Source organism: Macrobrachium nipponense, chromosome 15, assembly GCF_015104395.2.
Source record: "Macrobrachium nipponense isolate FS-2020 chromosome 15, ASM1510439v2, whole genome shotgun sequence".
NCBI lineage: Eukaryota > Metazoa > Arthropoda > Malacostraca > Decapoda > Palaemonidae > Macrobrachium > Macrobrachium nipponense.
The window spans coordinates 55,048,893-55,068,577 of record NC_087208.1 but is presented as its reverse complement, the minus strand read 5'-3'; the positions used below and the strand labels follow the sequence as shown (position 1 = coordinate 55,068,577).

At 37.4% G+C, this 19,685-nt stretch overlaps 1 protein-coding gene across 5 annotated transcripts in view; it reads right to left on the bottom strand.

Annotated features, from left to right (window-relative positions):
• LOC135194946 (uncharacterized) overlaps positions 1-19,685 on the bottom strand; it is a 305,843-nt gene that overhangs the window by 10,024 nt on the left and 276,134 nt on the right. For 4 of the 5 annotated variants that reach the window (XM_064221169.1, XM_064221168.1, XM_064221171.1 and 1 more), the window contains 9 exons: positions 12,021-13,967; positions 10,443-10,571; positions 7,147-7,282; positions 6,112-6,492; positions 5,073-5,162; positions 4,714-4,850; positions 3,194-3,311; positions 2,777-2,942; positions 46-264 (listed from right to left, as the gene is read on the bottom strand). In XM_064221169.1, coding sequence (XP_064077239.1) covers positions 46-264; positions 2,777-2,942; positions 3,194-3,311; positions 4,714-4,850; positions 5,073-5,162; positions 6,112-6,492; positions 7,147-7,282; positions 10,443-10,571; positions 12,021-13,967 — 3,323 coding nt within the window. The remainder of the gene's footprint in view (positions 1-45; positions 265-2,776; positions 2,943-3,193; positions 3,312-4,713; positions 4,851-5,072; positions 5,163-6,111; positions 6,493-7,146; positions 7,283-10,442; positions 10,572-12,020; positions 13,968-19,685) is intronic. The other variant, XM_064221172.1, reaches the window with a different exon arrangement.

The following is a 19,685-nucleotide window of genomic DNA, read 5'->3' as shown; positions in this document are numbered from 1 at the left end:
TGGAATGTTTGAGTAAACAAAATCTTAAAATTAGCTTTACAATACCTGAATCTTGAGAAGGTTTCCTGAGGTTGAGGTTATATCCCCTTACAGGGAATGTGTCATCTTCACCCATTATCATAAGGGGCATAGGACAAGCAAGAGATCCTACTCTACTTGATATGGTTGCAATAGTCCCTGTAATGCCATTGGCTGGATTGGGACATAACTCCGGTTTATCTGAAGCACTACGCTGACGAAGCGAAGTGAAATCCAGTACGCTACCTGCAAGTGTAAATTAGGTTAATAAGTAACTTTATCAAGAACTAGGTAATTTTACTGTTCCTGCCATTTTATTTTACTGTTCCTTCCATTTTAAACTAAAAATTAGAATTTTCTACTAATACTTCAATTCTCCATAACAGTTAAAACCTCATTTAAATTATGAACCAAGTACTATGCATAAAATGGTTAACAGTACAATTGTTCATATTTAAAGCAGGAAAAGATGCACTTCCTTTTTATTTCCCTGGGAACTGCTTATACATTAGCTCATTAAATAACTACTGGCCACTCCAAATTGTAAATAGCTTAATCTGATCAGTGTCATTTTCTAGACTCCTTGGACAATTTTTCACCTTTACAGACTCCAGTGTTGTACAATCTTACTGTCCAATTCTCAATCCTCGAGATTTTGGTAAAACAATAAAATAAACATTTCATGCATTTAGATATCCTCTGAATGAGTCGCAGTTTGTGTGGGAAGACCCATTAAAATAAAATTTTGCAATATATAATTGCACAGCAAATGTATTCTTGCCAAATGCAGAAACAGAGTGGCTGGAATCAGAAAGGGATGAATGGTTAAAACTGCAGCCTGTGGAACCATTTAATAATATATCAGCTTAGCTTAGTAATGCACCCCTTTTCTGAGTAGCACATTTAATTTGTTAACGGTTATAAAACTACTCTGACAATATAGCTCCCCATATTTCATTATACTTTGTAAATAATTGAAAGTAATTCACAATGATATCTTGTTGAGCACAAATACTGCCACAGAAAACTCATTAACACACTAGCCAAATGAACATTAACTACAGTACATATATATGAAAAAATAAGAAAATTTTTTGTAAATCTAAGAAGCTGCAATCTGTAAAATTAAAATTATATAAGTTTTAGTTACAGTAACTTATAAGCCTAAATAGACAGATTAAGCTATTGCTAATTTAAAATCCTCTAGCATTAAAATGTTCTTGCACTTTAAATGTTGCCCACAAGTCTTCACTTCCTGGAGTAACAAACAATAGTCAATATCACAGCAAATATAGTCCTATTTTCACTGTAGTGTACAAACTATCTGAAAACCACCTTTGAGCTTTCAACTCTGGTGAGCTAAAAAGGACTGCCGACCACAGATTTGGCATCAAAATTTGCCAACAAATCATGAATCCACAAGAAATATATATGACTGAAGACAACAGGAACTAAAAAAAATATACATGGAATAGCAAGAGCATCAACAGCACAGGGAAAGGATTAAAATTCAAATAGGAAATACATACTGGTTATTGTAGAAATGGAAAGAAAAAGCAAATGTAACAGGCACAACTAAAATGTATCCTTGGTATACTAAAAACAGAAATAGTCTACCAACAATGGAGAACATTCACCGAGGTGAACTATGCAAATTTACTAACAATAATAGTAACAAAACCTCAACCCTCCAAGAAGTATTTTACACAAGACCTTTAGAGTAATTAACATTATGAATAAAATAAACCTTTTTTACAAAGTGAATGTGTTATGCAACAGACTCAACACTTGATCAAGTCACTCAAGGCAGCTTCAAGGTGGCATTCACCTTTTATACAATGGAAACAATAAAAATAGGAGGGCACATGTCCCTCTCTATATAGGGCACGTATGTATATGTACATGGGAATATTTGTTTTACTAAACTTCCAAAGAGAATAATCATCTGAATCATACTGAAAACTTGCTTAACATTTTTCAAAGAAAACTGAATGATGTATTACTTAAAAAAGAAACATACAGAAAATGAAACGTGCCAAGAACTTAAAAAATATAAGCTATTACTGTACATGCATAGGAATATTAAACTATCCTTTATAGTACTTCAATTTTGTACAACTGCTTAGAAGTTTGCAAATGTTCCACTAAAATTTTTCCAAAGATGTTAAGTATTACTGGTAATATAATTATTTATATAAATTAGACAGCACTTCCTCTTTATATAAATCTTTTAGCAAATCACTATCTAATTTCAGAAGTAAGAAAACTGCCATTGCATTTAAGTCAATCTTTCTGTAAAGGTTAGTACAAAGTACTTTAATACACAAAGAAATGAGACCTTCACACGAGAATGGGAGTTGTTTGAATATACTGGCCAATTTTAACATTGATTTCAAAGTCTGTGCTGAAAAGCTTTGACAAATACCTAACAACATCCTGTCATTATAAATGATGACTATGTAGTAACAGGACGCACAAATCAAAGTAGCAAAATGAAAGGGTGGCTTTGCTGGGAGTCCAAAATTATGTAAGGACACCTGATAAGCAAAGAACAAAATAAGTAACTAATGGAGAGATAAAAAAAAAAGGCACTGGACTTCCATCTAAAAATTACTCTTCTCAAGGATATCCAGTACTTTTCCTACAAAAATTCAATAGCGCAGAAGATAAACACACAGTGACTCGACACCCTGATAAAATATGAATGGAAATTCCATGCAATTCAACCAGGTGCCACAATGGGCAATGAATTACTCACCAGAATACGACGGCAAAGTCGATGGCCTGCGAGCCTGACTACCACGCTTCCTGGCCCAGGTCGGACAGAGGCATGTCAATACCTCCTTCCTGATATTACGATTATAAAGCCCGTACACGATGGGATAAAACACACTTGCCGTGAATAATAGAAGTGTGCATGTTACCTGCGAATCAATTGAGATTAACTCATTATTGAGTTAAAGTTATAGAAAGCTAACTCATCACAAGTAATCTTTAAAAATATCATACTAGTACACAAGTATTTTTTTCATAAAACTTCAACTAGGATGGGCTAGGAAAAATTGATGCAAATAAAATAAAAAAAAAATACACAACTCCATGATATAACAACCTATGAATATCAAAATGACAAATTAGCATAAAATTTCTTTAACAAAAAATTTACAAAGCTTACCATAACCCATGGGGGAAGGGACTGAAGGCGCCCACGACCCAAAATGGCTTCAGCAATTGCCATACAAGTATATGGGCCCCAGGTTACCAGGTGAGCTCCCATTACAACAAAGACAGTCCTGTATCAAGGAAAACAATAGACCTATAGTGCCAGTAAAAGATCAATATCCGTGAAACCACTTAAATACCTTTTAGTATACAATAAAAACAAACCCATTCAATGACAGATTGTTTTGTGGAAGCCACCACAGAATATTCCATGTTTTAAGTCATGTGTTTTTAATAGGCACAAATGAATCAATCAATCATGTGATGAGAGAAAGGGCTCTTGGATTAAGAAAAGCTTTTTGCAACTTCAAATCTATATCTTGCTCTATAGGTACTCTCATTATTGCTTCAACCCCTCTCAAATTCTATTGGCTTTCTTCTGTATCGCTGTTGCTCTTCTCCAATTCCCTCTTCACTGTCTTATCTGGCAAGGGTTACTATCGATTGGGGTTGGGGTCCATTTTCAACACCAATAATAGTAGATGTGGTAGTGCTACCAGTTACACAATAATGTTTGGACTTGAAAAGTATCGATGTCCCAGTAACATTGACATCTCAAGGGTGGGACTGTTTTTCAGAAGTCACCCACTGTTATAAATATATAAGGCCTGACGAACAATACCGAACTTTCATGTGACATTTGCTGAAACCTTTATTAGATGTTAATCAAAGTTAGATGAGGGTCAAAGTTACACCTAAATTAGTTAAAGCTTCAAGACTCAATCAGCAAAGTTTCACTCATATAAAGGGGAGGATGGGGTGGGAAATCTGTACAAGGTCTGTTAATCAAGTGTTTTTGTTTTACTGGAGTTCAGCCTCATATCCCACCGACTACACCATTCCTCGATCTGGTCCTTGTCCAGATTGAGGCTGAGGGCAGCTTCATTTCTCATATGTGGAGACATTACTGCACCCACAAGTGTTGCATCATCAGCATGCTGAAAAATCTTATTTTCCAGGCCAACAACCATATCACTTGTATATACTGTACTAAAAATAACAGTGGACCAACCAAGAACACTGCCCTGTGGAACTTCAGACACAATAGGCCTTGGTTCACTAAAGATTCCATCCACAGCAACCCACCGCCGTCTATTTGTAAGGAAAACTTGAAGTAATCCTAAAACATATCCACCCACTCCAAGATTCTGAAGTTTTGCAATAAGTGTGAGAATGGTATAAAGCAGTAAAGTGCTACACAGACCAGGAGCAGGCAATGTTCCTTACCTTAAAAAGTACAGAGTTACATACTAGTACTACACAATCCTCATAAATTTATAAAATATATTTTGTGCATTGATAGCCAATGTTGCTCTATGAGGAAACTGAGTTGTCAGCATTTCATTTAAGTAAGTGCAGTACTGTATACTGTTTCATAACCGAGTTGCAAGTGTTTCATTTAAGTGCAGTATACTGCTTTATAAAGTATATCATATTCCAAGGAACTGGGTAAAAATACTAAGGCAGACTTACCAAAATCCTTTGCTTGGAGAACCCTCCCAACTCCAGGAAGGCCGACGAGTCCCAAGACTCAATTTTTTTAGCGTGTGTCGAACACTGAAAGTGCTCTGAACCCTGCGAAGGCAAGGCCGGGGAGGTTGCTGTGGAACCTGTAAGGTAATGAAGGGAAAACATTAGATGCATAACATCAACTTTCTTGATTAATACTTTCAAGAACTGTCATTTTTTTCTGAGATACTACTCCAAATAGATCAGAATTTGTCTAAAACTTCTTTCGAATGAGACAATTATCTTTAAAATGTTAGTGAAAACAAATAACGAATGTCTAGCCCTTTTAACTATCTTTCATTAAGGCCAAGAGCCTTCCTTACCTGACAGAGGGAGCGTGACCTGCCAAAATCACCAAGTTTTCGTTTTGGTTTGTGAGATGGATCATTGGTGTTAGTAGCAGAGTCAACTGCCTGCAAGTACACACAAGGGTTGAGAAAATTTCTGAATCATGCAATGGAATTCTGTTGCCTAGATTACCATACTTTGAACGTTGTTGGAACTTGTATTAAAATCAAATCAGGGGTTTATTTTTAAATCTGCTATTTGGTGAAAAATATATTTATTTAATCTGAAAAAAAGTGTACCTAATATTGTAGTTCAAAACATCAATCATGCTAGTTATTCAACACTCAGGGTATGGTTTTTTGTGAGCTTTTTGTAAAAAATTTAAATACTGTACGAGATTAACACATGCATCTTTGTTATCACTTCACTCTGCACTAAAGAAAATTATGTTAAGCTCTACATCCTATTAAAAAATCCAGCACAGTATAAATTATGATACACTTATGCCAAAATAAGTTATAATTGCAATACAAGTACTTTGCACTCATACTAGCTAAAATATGCATCATATGGGTTGAATCAGTTTGAACTAGCTCATAATTCCGACACAAGAATGGCTGTTATTCAATTGCTGCCCATTTTGCTGTATCAACATCATTCTTATGTATTCTTTAACAGACCTTTTTCAATGCTGATAAAAGCTAGATACATGTGCTCCTAAAATGACATATAAAATGAACTAAAAAGACCCTAGCCATTTCTGTTGACCATATTTCAAGCATATAATCCTCCAAATAACAGACCTCAGTGCAGAAAAGCCATCCTCTTGCCTGACAATCTTGTTTATGAGTATGCAGAAACATCATCTATCAATGAAAAAACCAGTCTACTGTAAAGATAAAACTGGGACTGAATACTGAACTCAAGAAGAAATCCAGACACACTGCTGACAGTCTTGTTTATGCGTAACTACTCCCAAGACCTATCAGTTGTAGGGTAAAAAAGCACTCTTACTGTAAAGATAAAACTGGGACTGAATGCTAAACTCAATTCAGAGGAGACCCAACAACTCACCCTTAACATGCCACTGACACTATAGCTGCGACAGGGTATTCCACCCAAGCGAGAGTCTAAAACCCCACTTGATGTCCCCGAATTTTTGACTAGAGGGTGACCAGCTCCATTCCAATGACTAGCATGGCTCCCCGCCGGACAGTGAGCCTGACTGCCCAGGGAGGAGTTAGTTAGGTTCCCAAAGGACGACAGCTTCCTTAATGTAGGACTGGGTGGGCGAGGCGACGCCAATTTCCCTCCCAGGGGAGGAGAGGTCAGGTGTGCCACGCTTAAGGGGAAGGGGAATCCATCAAGGCAGGCTGCTGTCGGGTCAGGGGTGTGTGGAGGCGAGGTTTCGGACATCTTTCCCACACGGATCCTTCTGCACTTGTTACGCGCAACCTGGAAGAAGGATAATGAGGTTTCTTAACTAGTTCTTGTAGTCTGTACTGTAAATCTAACCCACACTGTTTGCAGTAATTAAATAGGCCAATGCCACCATACAAGGAGGATAACAGGGTCTCAAAGTGGTTCTTTTAGTCTATGCTGCAATGCTTACTCAAGACAACTTACAATACCAAAATAGGCATAAGGCAATGTCAATCTGGAAATAGAATAATGAGGTCTCAAAGTGGTTTTGCAGTGTATACAGGTATACTGTACAGCTAACCCAGACTGTTTGCAATACCCAAATAGGCCAATGTCAGCGTGGGAAGTGGATAATGAGTTCTCAAAGTGGTTCTTGCAGTCTATAGCTAATCTATAGCTAACTCAAGACTGCTTGCAGTACCTAAATAAGCCAATGCCATATTATGAATGATCACCATGAACTTTGTGAACAAAGTTCTCCTTCAATAAATGCACATTGTAGTTTTGTAACAGTAAGTGCTAATCCAAATCTATTTAACTTTTATGGTTAATACTGTACTAGCATTAAAGTATACATCAAGCATGTTAAAATTTTACATATTGAACTAACCTGGTGACTCAACACTTGCATGGATACTTAAGATTCTAGGAAGCACTCGAGATACAGAATAGTGTAATGCTGTTTACCTGGAGTATGTGATAGTAGCAGACAGTCATGATGCTAAAGGGGATTAAAAAGACTGAAATGGTCCAAACGGCTGTGTACGAAGGGGATTCCCCCCAAGCCACACCGCATCTGCCATATGGCTCACGGCGCTCGTACCTGGAGGTAAAAGAATAAATCAACAACAGAATTATGCATCATTATTAAGGCAATATTATTATTGGTGAATTTAGAAGGCAATGATTTATTTGTCAGGGTTGGTGATACCAGAGTATTGAATGTCTGTGACTTGACAAACATATTGACAAGGTGTGGTCAAAATGAACCTCAGGGAGACCACGTTAAAATACTTTTGAACTTATTTGCTTCCAGTTAACCTTTATGATAAATGTAATATGTATATACGCCTAAATGACGGCTTTATTTAACTGTTAACTGAAAGCTGCCATCTGTAACAGAAACATTTTACAATCTTGAATTGAGTGTGGAATTTAGGCCAAAGGCCAAGCACTGGGACCTATGAGGTCACTCAGCGCTGAAAGGGAAATCGACTGTGAAAACCTTGAAAGGTGTAACAGGAAGAAAACCTCAAGGTTGCACTATGAATCTATTGTTAGGAGAGGGTGGCAAGTAGGATGGAAGAAAGAGAATATGAATGGGGGTGCAGGACCTAAAAGGAACGAAAAGAGTTGCAGCTAGGGGCCAAAGGCATGCTGCAAAGAACCTTAAGTAATGCCAACACGGCACCGCATGAAGTCCAATGAGTGCGCTACTTACATATAACTTAAACTAAATTTGAATGTCATTGCTTGTATTCAGTATTGCATTCACACTAAATTTAGCAAGAGCATAGGACCAGTGACTATTAAAACTGTATACCTAGTATTTACATATACTATCTCTTATAAATGCCTGCCTTCGGTGAACTTTGATTTAGTGGTCATTTGGACATATAAATATTAAGTATAAAGGTTAACTGGAGGTAAATACCTACATTTCAAAGTATATATACGTGATCTCCACAAAGTTATTTCCAACTTCACCTTGTTATTATGCTGTCAAAATGTTTGTCAGGTCACAAACAAACTACTCTGGTATCACTAACCTTGATGAATAAATTATTGCCTTGCAAATTCACCAATACAAATTTTTCCTTTGATAACCCTTTTTATCTCCCCTAAACCATTTAAATCAGTACTCAACATGGCAACCAGCATCACATAAGACAAAAAAAAAAAAAAACTTTTGTTATGAGTTTCTAGTTTTCCTTTTTAATTCACTTTGAACTTATGATGAAACTGGATTTACTATGTGGATGGGTTACAGTGATACATGTTCAAGAAAGCCGTATCAAAAGAGAGTCGTAACCCTCAAATTTTCATTAAGAATTCATTTTTAATTAAAATGAAATGGGCTTTATATGTATCAACAGGTGTGTTACAGTCTTAATTGTTCTGTATTCAGTTGGAGATAATCCTCTGCAAAACGCAAAGTACATACATTGAAAAATGTTTTGAACAAAGACCACCTTTTATGATACATGCACAAGAGTACTTTATCATTTCCCAATTCAATATGATTTACAAAACCTGTTATTAAAGCATGGATGAAAGGCCTACCAAACGTGAGAATGAATGGGCCCACGATATGTAGCGAGGCTCGAGAGTCCAGCTGGACATTTGGCAGAATAGCCGAGGGATAAAGTACTTTAGGGTTACTTATCTGCCATAAAAACTATGTAAATAGACGATGTACCCTTCATAAAACGACTACTTGGACGGACAAAGAATGCACTTAACCATTCGAACTCGTATTCAACCGTCCCCCTACAAGGGCCGAGAGAAGTAGGTATTCCCATTTCTTCTCTCTCATCTGACCATTATGCATAATGGACCCTTTTTTCTTCTTCTTTCAGGAGTTCATCTTGAAATACCTCCACTATCGGTGATTGTGTGTTCTCACGCTGTCTTTTTAACTGAATATAACATACAAATCCACGGTGTGTGTGTAAATTGATAAGGGGAAAATTCAATGCAATAAATCTTATAAAATTATGAACCAAAATGTAGTAAATCATGAACTAAACACAAAGATACGAAGCAAAATTCTCACTTTGACGGTGTTGATGCAATACTACATCCATACATGATTTTACATATACATAACAATATGTATATATGTATATAATGTACGTATATTAATAACACATATATAACAGAGATTTCATGAAAAAATTGCCAATGTGCAGAGATGAATTTAACCATGTAGTACTGAGAACTGGCTAGTGCTAATATAAACAATATTGGCTGTCTCACATATCTCGAGAACTTGGACGATCGGAGAAAATGATAAAAAAAAAGTAAATCTAGGTAGTAACTCCGCGTCGGTTATTTCTTGGAAATTACACTTTCCTATAGTATTTGGGTTGCTTATTAAGAATGTACCGTTATTTTTTTGGGGGGTAGACTGTAATTAACCCCCAGGGGCTAGTACTAAACACGGCGAAATACATTTGACAACCTAATTCCTAGTGGTATTCGTGGGAACGTTCCATGCAGTCCGTGAGGAGTTATTGCCAGGAATTTTTAAAAAATTATGTATATGTTTGAATGACACTAGAAAAGACTGCCTAAAAACCTTTGGATCAAGGAAGGCCAAGAATGTACAAAACAGACTAATACTAAACATCACATGTATTATATAAGCACTATGTGTAGATAAATAGCGGTTCTACTACGCGCACAAAGAAACTCTTACTCTTGTCTTTTTCCATCTGTCCATCCGCCTGTGGTGGCCACGCACGGTAACACTGCGCCCAGGGCTTTAAATATTAACGCTATGTATAAGTTTTAGGTAAATAAAAAGATATCTGGGTGTACATTTGCAACTGAAAAGTGTTTTAATAATTTACTCTACTGTATGCGAATTACACCGTTAATATTCGAAATAAGATATTAATTGAAGCCCGGGATGCAGTGTTACCATGTGCAACACCACAGACGGGTGGACAGAAAAAAAAAAAAAAAAAAAAAAAAAAAAAAAAAAAGACTATAGTACTTGGTTGGTTGGTTATGGGTCGAGGCAATGCCTTTACAACGGCGCCTCTTAATCTTAAGAGTTATTCTTATTTGTTAAATCCTTTAATTCTTTTTTCTCTTTTTTTCCACATCTTAGTTAAGGTCTCTTCTTATTTCATTATGCTCTCCTTTAAATAGGAATTTTCCAACAATATCATTTACTACACTAAACGGCTCACCCAGCGTCGTTCTCCTCAACGCTGGACGAAGCTCAAAACAAAAAAAGTGGTTTTGTCACTCACCTTGCCCAGCCAAGCAACGGAGGCAGTGCCGTTAATAATGCCTGACTCCAGCACCATATTAGCATCAGCAGACACCTTCCCCTAGTGACCATAACGCCATACACCAACGGCCTCACGATAGCCAGGTACCTGTGGGGATGTAAACAAACCTTCAGTAGTTCATAGGGCGGCAGTCTGTGGTACTGTGGACTTGGGAGTTGGGACTCGTACGCAAGGATCCTGTAGCCTGGCGTTATCTATAATGTCGGTACCATTCGATAATTGTATTATTTTCCTTCGAATATAGACATATGTGGTTATGATGGATACAATATCAATGTCGTATTTGTATCTAAATTTATTACGGAAGCAGTATAACTTCAAAACTACAATAAGGAAAATTTGTGTGTGTGTGTATGTATGTGTGTATGTATGTATGTATATATATTATATATAATATTATAATATATTATATATATATATCTATATATATATATATATATATATATATAGTATATATATATATCATAATATAGTAAAAAAAGCTTACATTTGCACACAAAGTGAAGCCATGTTCAGATAAATTCTTTTTCTTTAAATGATCTCACATGCCTCGCGTAAATAAACAATACGTGACATTCCGTAGCTACGCAACTGCAGGAGAATATACGTTTTCCTCATTTATTCTTCACATAAACTGAAATGTTACGCCAGTTATCGTTCTGGGGATCTCCTCCTCTACAGACAATGCTCTGTCGGTGAGTCATCACTTCTATCAAGTATGTTCCCATCCGCTCCCCACCTCCTTTGAGATAAAGTCCGGATCAATACATTCTCTTCCCAGTCTCCTGTGTATCTCTTCTCAATCATACTTGGTTTGCAAATGCCAGTTTTCCTTCACGTACGAGTCCGTTTTATATCATTTATACAATATGTATTTCAGTGTGTTATAAGCACGGGTCACTTCTCAAGTTCAACTTCTGAAAATGTCAGTTTTCCTTTCATGTAAGAGCTTGCTATATATCAATACAGTATACATTTTACAGTATTATAAAGACAGGTCACTTAAGAGTTCAACTTTGTTGCTCAGAATCCATATATGATCAGTTTTGCTTCTATTACCAGTCTTAGTGTTTTCTTCAATCAAGGTCTGTCTTAAGTATATCTTAGTTTTACCCGACCACTGAGCTGATTAACAGCTCTTCTCCTTATAGGGCTGGCCTGTAGGATTAGATATTTTTACGCGGCTAAGAACCAACTGGCCACCTAGCAACGGGACCTACAGCTAATTGTGGGATCCGAACCATCATATTATATCAAGAAATAAATTTCTATCAACAGAAATAAATTCCTCTGACTCGGCGTTGGCCGAGCCGAGAATCGAACTTCGGACCACCGGACTGGTAGCCGAGTGCGAAAACCACTCGTCCAACGAGGAACTAACATCTGTCTTAAATTCCTAGTTTAGTGTAACTGTCATGGTCACAATATCTCAGTGCATGCAGTTTTCTAAACATTCTGCCCTATTTTTTCACTCCAATGACGTTTTCCCAATTTACAATATTAGTAACTTTGTTAAGAAAGGACTTCACAACTTACCTGTCAATGGCAATAACAGCTACAGTCAACGCAGAAGCTGCTGTTACTAGGTTTGTGAAAAATGCAGCTCCCTGGCAGAGTATTCGCCCGCCTTCCCATCTGTCGGTCTCCCATTCCACACCTCCGTAAACCTGCTGAATTTCTTCCACTTCCTTTCCTGCCTCGTCTTGCAACTCTAGATTCAACTCCTGGTTGTTTAAAGGCTCTCCTTGCTGGTGACCGTCAAACACCCGCTCCCGCTGGAGAAGGTGGTCATTCTTCTTGGGACGCGTGAAATTAGCCTGCAAGTTGTCCCCATCACTTATCTTCTCTGTGCTGAGGTTAAGAGCTGAGGCCTTGGGCTCACTGGGCTCTTCCAGCTGGTTTTCTGAACCTGACTGTTGGTTTCTTTGGTGTGCATTGTGATGTGTTACCTTCACCTGTATACGTTGCTGCTGGTGAAGTTCTTCTTGGTCGACAACGACGACGACCATTTGCTTTCCTGCCTGTTCTTCTTTGAGTTCCTGTACACCTCGGACGATGATAACGTGTTCTCTTTTGCCGCCTCCCTGTTGCTGCTCTATTCTCACATGTACTTTCTCCCTCAAATGGCCCACTCCACTGCTGTTCAGCTGTGGATTGCCTTGTTCACCTTTTAACCCCTCGACGTTCTTGTTTCTGTTATTATTCTCTTCCCACTCTGGGTTCCTCACCTCGACAACCAACGACTCCCTTTCTGATCTTATTAGTTCTGTGTCACCAGCCTTTTGTTTATCACTATCATTCTTTTTTACTACTAAAACAGTCCCACTACTCTGGGAGTCGTCCCTGTTTCTTCGTAGCCTTTGTTTACGATGCTGATAATGGCGCGTTCCCTGTTTCCGTCTTCTATTTGGTGGGTGTCTTGCTTGCTCCTCCCCATGAACAGCCAGACCACTGTCATTTTCATATTCTGTGTATTCTTGTGGAAGTTTCTCAGCAAGTTGCAATTCTCCACCACCTTCCTGAAATACATCTTGTGGAGAGACCTTGCTCCTGCCTTTCAGCTTAGTTTTAATTTTCATGTGTGGCGAATTACTCTGCGGCACCACTATTTTTTCTTCATTTCTAATAAATGCTAAAACATCTTTGTCCAGGCGTATATTTTCACTGGTCGATGATTTAATTTTTCTATCGTTTTCTGACAGCGATCTGATTTCCTTACCCTGAGTCTCTTGGTGTCGATTTTCTTTGGCATCTATCAAATGTACAACGTCATCTCTGGAAATCATTTGCCTTTGAACATAACCTGCCGTTTCGGGTGTGATTCCACCATCTTCTGCACTCTCTCCGAACTTGTCCCTAAGGAGAGGAGTGGCCTGAAACTCTCTGCTTCTGATGGATTTCTGGTGATGGTCCACTTCTTGCTGGTGCAAGTTTTGGGGCCTGACTATTTCCCCCTGCCAAGACGAGGGTTGCGAATTCTGCAGTTCTTGTGACAAGATAGAGACGTCCCTATGAAGTGGCACGGCAGAATCCATGACACTAGAAGAAACCTCCAAGTATATTGGCAATTCGGTGGTAAAGAATTCGGGAATTGGGGTCGTGACTTCTTGGGTACCCTGTGAATGGGAAAAGGTCATGGGATCATCACTGTAATCTTCCAGCAAGACACTGTTGCTAGGAAATGGGGAAGACTCTTCCCCGCTTTCCTGTAGAGAGGACGAGTTGTTGGTGAAGTTGCGCAAGGAGATGACAGATTCATTTGGCTGCTGGGAAAGAGCCGCTGTATCAGCATCACTTCTCTTCAGTAGGGGAATGGATTCAATTGTGTCATGGGAGGGTGAGATTCCAGAGTTGTTGAAATGGTGCTGCAAGGTTGGGGGCTGTTTGCTCGGAGATGCTGGTGTCATCAGCAGAGAGGTCACCATTCCAGGAAGTACAACCACCGTCAAGACCAGATTACTGCCTGTCAAGCTCAGAACCAGTCTGGAAAGAATTAAAAGATGGGTAGTGCATTCATACAAATAAAAATGGATGGTAGGCATATACATACCATTTGCACTGCTTATTGTAATAACCATAATGCCCTCTTAACTTCTCGTCGCGACCTCATCGAGATTATGGTAACCCAGGTTCGTTTCCCGCTACTGGACATCATAATTTCTTCATATTTCTAGCTCATGGATCTCAAGGCTTTGTAGTGACACACGTATCAAAAAAAAAAAAAAAACCGCAAGAATTCTAGAAGTTAAAAGGGCATTGTGGCTACTACAATTACATAATGTATTTGTTAAAAAGTAGCCAGTAGATTCTACAAATTTATATATATATATATATATATATATATATATATATATATACACACATACACACACACACACACACACATATATATATATATATATATATATATATATATATATATATATATCACATACACACACACACACACACACACACACACATATATATATATATATATATATCTATATACATATATCTATATATATATATATATATATATATATATATATATATCTATATATATATATATATATATATATATATATATATATATATATATATATATATAAATAATATAAATATAAATAAATATATATATAATATATATATATATATATATATATATATATATATATATATATGTGTGTGTGTGTGTGTGTGTGTGTGTGTGTGTGTATGTGTGTGTGCGTGTGTGTACCATCACTTCACTGACACGGAGATAGGAGGTTATGTTTTAAGAAATACTTTACTTTCAATATAAAACACCTTCTGCAAGACAGCAAATCATATATAATATTTCAAAAGGATTATACGATGCAAAAACAACAGTTCAAAGACGAAACAGGTGAATGCTCTATTGTCTATTCAAACGAACACGTATAGTCAGGGTAATGGTAATGGGGGACATGTGCAGTACTTCCTCAATAGAAACCAAACCATATTCACATCACGAAATCCTCCGCGTGATCAAGATACATTTTTCAAAAGAGCTACGAACAACCTTTAGAACTTGAAGGCCAGCCTTGAGCAAATCAAATGCGAGTCTATGGTTACGCAGCACTATCTATCCGTGATCTTAAGGAAAAATAATTGTAACTAGTGTTCGGCCTTGTTCCAGATACACACACACACACACATATATACATAGATATCAACATCTCGACCCTTAGGCTAAGGCCCCACCGAATCCGGCGCGGCGCGTCGCGTGCGTCTAACACGGCTACGCGTTTTGTGCGTTTCGATCAACTGTTATAGTTCAAACACGAGTGGCCCCACACGGCGCATGAGCGTGCGTGGCGTCAGGTGCGTTACCGGACTAGACGCACAAGGAACAAAACATTTTGTTTTTAGCCGCACGTGGACGTGCGTCTTCCGCATGAAGGAAGAAATTGTGGTAGACCTACAACAACCTGCATTTGAACCACCTGCCCAACTTTGAGTTATAATCAAATGTGATGATTTGTGGTTATGATAAAGGATTAAAGTATTTTTTTTATTATATTCTAATGGATACATTTATGTAAATATCTTTGTTTCAGAAGTTCCTGTATCAAAGTGTTCAGTTCACACACAATTCTACGTATCTTAATTTTTGTATTAAATGAAATAAAGTGCAATTTTAATTTCGAAATCAGTAATCCTTCCCTCAGAGTTACTACACTACAAGTTTCTTACGTTAATACTTATCTTCTGTAATTTGTATCAAATTTTGATATTCGAGATATAATGCCCTAGTGAATTAAGTCAAAGGTTTTCGGCGGTATCCGACAATATTAAAAAAAAAACTTGTCTGGACGCTATCGTAACTTATGAAAGTTTTGCTCATTCTCCACTCTTTCCTCATCTAAAGTTATGTCATAAGTCCAGATTTTCCTACTGTTCAACGCCTCTAATTTGGTTGACAGCACCGAGTCAGAGGAAAACCTAGCGCTCTCCCTTCATAACGACAACTACTGCCGAAGTTTGAATTGTCCGTCTTATAACCGTCACTCGTGTGTCTGATTGGGCCACACTCGCAGAAGACGGAGACGCTTGTAGACGGATAGCCGTGTTGCACGCACGCGACGCGCCGCGCCGGATTCGGTGGGGCCTTAGCCTAACACTGTTAAACTTCATTGCTCAGTGACCCTTCCATTTACTATCAAAATGGTATAATTAAAATTTGACCATCAATGGAGAATAATAATAATGATAATAATATTTAAGGGTCTTTGCAGCGTCCCTTCGACCACTAGCTGCAACCTCTCTCATTTGTTTTACCGTACCTCCGTTCATATTCTCCTCCTTCCATCGGACTTTCCACCCTCTCTAACAATTGCTTTGAGGTTTTCCTCCTGTAACACCTTTCGAACTTTCTTACGGTCAGTTTCCGTTTCAGCGCTGAATGACCCTTATAGTTCCCAGCGCTTAGGATTTTGGCTTAATAATTTATTTAATTCTTTACTCATCCCAGAAAATGGGCAGGACATTTCCTATTTAAGAGGGGTGGGGATGTCCTCTTCAGCATGAATTAACTGCCCGTTCGTGGCCACACTCCCTGTGGGGTCTTAATTCAGCGTGTGACGTTTCTAGAGCTGCAGTATTCAGTGTGGGAAAGCAGGTGGGGTGACTTGCAGAGCTTGTAATATATAATATATATATATATATATATATATATATCTATATATATATATATATATATATATATATTATATACTCGATAACGTCACTGGCCGTCCTGATTTCGTACCTGTCCACTGGACGGTGGTTTGATCCCATGAGGGGACGAAATTATTATCAACTAAAAATTCTCCTTCGGTACATATATGAAAAATATATCGATTCCGAGGTAGAGCGAATTAGATATTAAAGGAGATTTGTAGCTCGAATGATTTATATGAATCACGGAGATGTGATATTTATATATATATTATATATTATATATCTATATATATTATATATATATATATATATATATTATATATTATATATATATATATATGGTACTGTACTGTACTGACCAAGCTCGTTATCAATAAATAATAAACTTTCCAATCAATGGCATTCTTCATTTAACCGACTTGACACCTAAATGGTGACCCAAATATGCTTTGCAATGAATATGTGAATATTTGAGTATCATTCTGACCCAGTCAGAATATTCTCTTAGGATTCCTGTACATGTAATTCCCTTAGGAATATGCTAACGGATCCGGGTTAAGAAATTGTCTAGTGATCTTGAGGGAGTTTGACAAGAAGTGTGAACAACCTTGGCGAGAAGGTATTACTCACTGATAGCAATGTCACTTTAATAGTATCATCTTTAACGATATATGCCGACACCAAAACAAAATATGATTTGCAATTTCTACATTGCAATTCAAGGTGTTGAAAAAATATCTGAAATTGATTTTTTTCTCGCGGTCTAAAATTATTCTTATTTACTAAATCGATTTTTTTTTGTACACACGTTAATACCTTCAGTTTCGAAAGCCAATGGTTTGAATTCTGTTCTTCGACGTAAATCACTCGTAGATTCAAGCACTGATGTACTCTATCAAGCAATGATGTAATCTACCAAGCAATGATGTAATCTATCAAGGAATGATGTAATCTATCAAGCAATGATGTAATATCTCAAGCACTGATGTACTTTATCAAACAATGATGTAATATCTCAAGCAATAATGTAATCTATCAAGCAATGATGTAATCTATCAAGTACTGATGTATTCTATCAAGCAATGATGTAATCTTTTAAGTACTCATGCAACCTCTCAAGTACTAATGTTATATGTAATCTATCAAGTGATGATGTAATCTATCAAGTACTGATGTAATCTATCAAGCAATGATGCAATCTATTAAGTACTGATGCAATCTGTCAAGTACTAATGTTACATGTAATCTATCAAGTGATGATGTAATCTATCATGCAATGATGTAATCTATCAAGTAACGACGCAATCTATCAAGCTCTGATCAAAAGGTTCTTCGGGAAAGGCTATAATTTGGCAACCAGAGTTTGACGAAGTTACAACCTGGAAACCAAGGTTTCTGACGCGGTTTCTGAAAGGAAGTAGATCCCGTCTTCACAAAGTCTTCGTAATAAGCTTATGCTGAACTCCCAATATACAAGAACGACTGCCAATGAGAGAAGAGGGTTGAAGGGAAGGAAGAACAGCCAGAATGACTTTCAAATCTTACAGGAAAAATGATTCGCAAATATTCTTTTTATCTTTTTTCTCTTCGTCCATTTTAATTGCTCTGTCATTTTCTTAACGATAAGACCGCCGTTAAATAACTCTTTTAGAACGCCCACACTTACACCTGGATATTGGTATGAACACTTCCATGACAATAAGCCCACCTGTCGCTTTCAAATATATATTTGAAAATTCAGCAACTAGCATATGCAAAACTTTTGAGAAGTGCATTCGTCAAATTTATCATTATAAAAAAATGGAATCGATTATTAAAATGCAATTTCTCACAGCCCACGGGCTGATGTGATGCAACGGTTGTGGGAAAACAGAAGCAGAAAAAGAGTTCTAGACTTGTTACGTGTGGGAAGATGCTGTTAATGTACTGATCAATTCAAGGATTACCGAGCTGCAGAGCTGAATGTGTGGAGAGGTGGACTAACAGGCAGTGGCGGATTTAAGGGGGGTGGGGGGCAGGAGAATGTGGTCACGTGGCCCCCCCCCCCCTCCACCAATGGATATGCATAACAGAACATTGTTTCCTTTCAATAAGTTAGTATTAGTAGCAAAAATATGCTTAATAAGTTATTATTTCAACGACAACAAAAACTACTACCGTGGAGAAGAGAAGAGAGAGAGAGAGAGAGAGAGAAGAACTTCAAACGAGGCAATTGTTATGCTTCTGTTGACGCCGTCCGTAAGGCACTGCGTCTCGGTAATACGAGTAAACAGGCCAAGGTTGCAATGCAACTTACTGCTGCCGAGTAAATACGACATCATCATAATTTCGAGTGACTAAAAATAAAAGTTTGATATGTACTTACAGTACATTGCATTGGTTGACCAAAATAAAATTATACAAGGAAAATCAGTGTTAAAACTACGCATGGAATTGTATTTTTTTAAGTAATTCCAAGGAATTCTCTTGAATAATTCTGCAGTTAACTAACTGTCATTACCTTCAGTAATAATTTGACATTTCACTTTCATTACCTGCAGTAATAATATGGCAGTCCACAACTTATATTACCTGCAGTAATAATTTGCCATTTCACTTTCATTACATGCATTAATAATTTGGAAGTTCAATAACTTTCATTACCAGCAGTAATAATTTGGCAGTTCACCAACTTTCATTACCTGCAGTAATAATTTGGCAGTTCACTTTCATTACCTGCAGTAATAATTTGGCAGTTCACTTTCATTACCTGCAGTATAAACCCAAGTCCACTATGAAACCATTGAGATAAATCAGATTAAAATCTGACATGCAAAAATAAAGCTAAAAAATTCGCTAGTTTAATGTCCCAATCACCTTTAAACGTTTAAAATACCAAGAAGGATGTCGGAGCTACATATTGATGTAAATAAAAACACGACTGGCGTGAACAGCCGTCAACAGAATGACTGAGAAAGGTCGGATTTGCCTGGACGTTCTGGGATCCATTAGAAGCCCGAAGACTTCAAAAGCCGTCGTCTAAAAATTCTCATTTTAAAT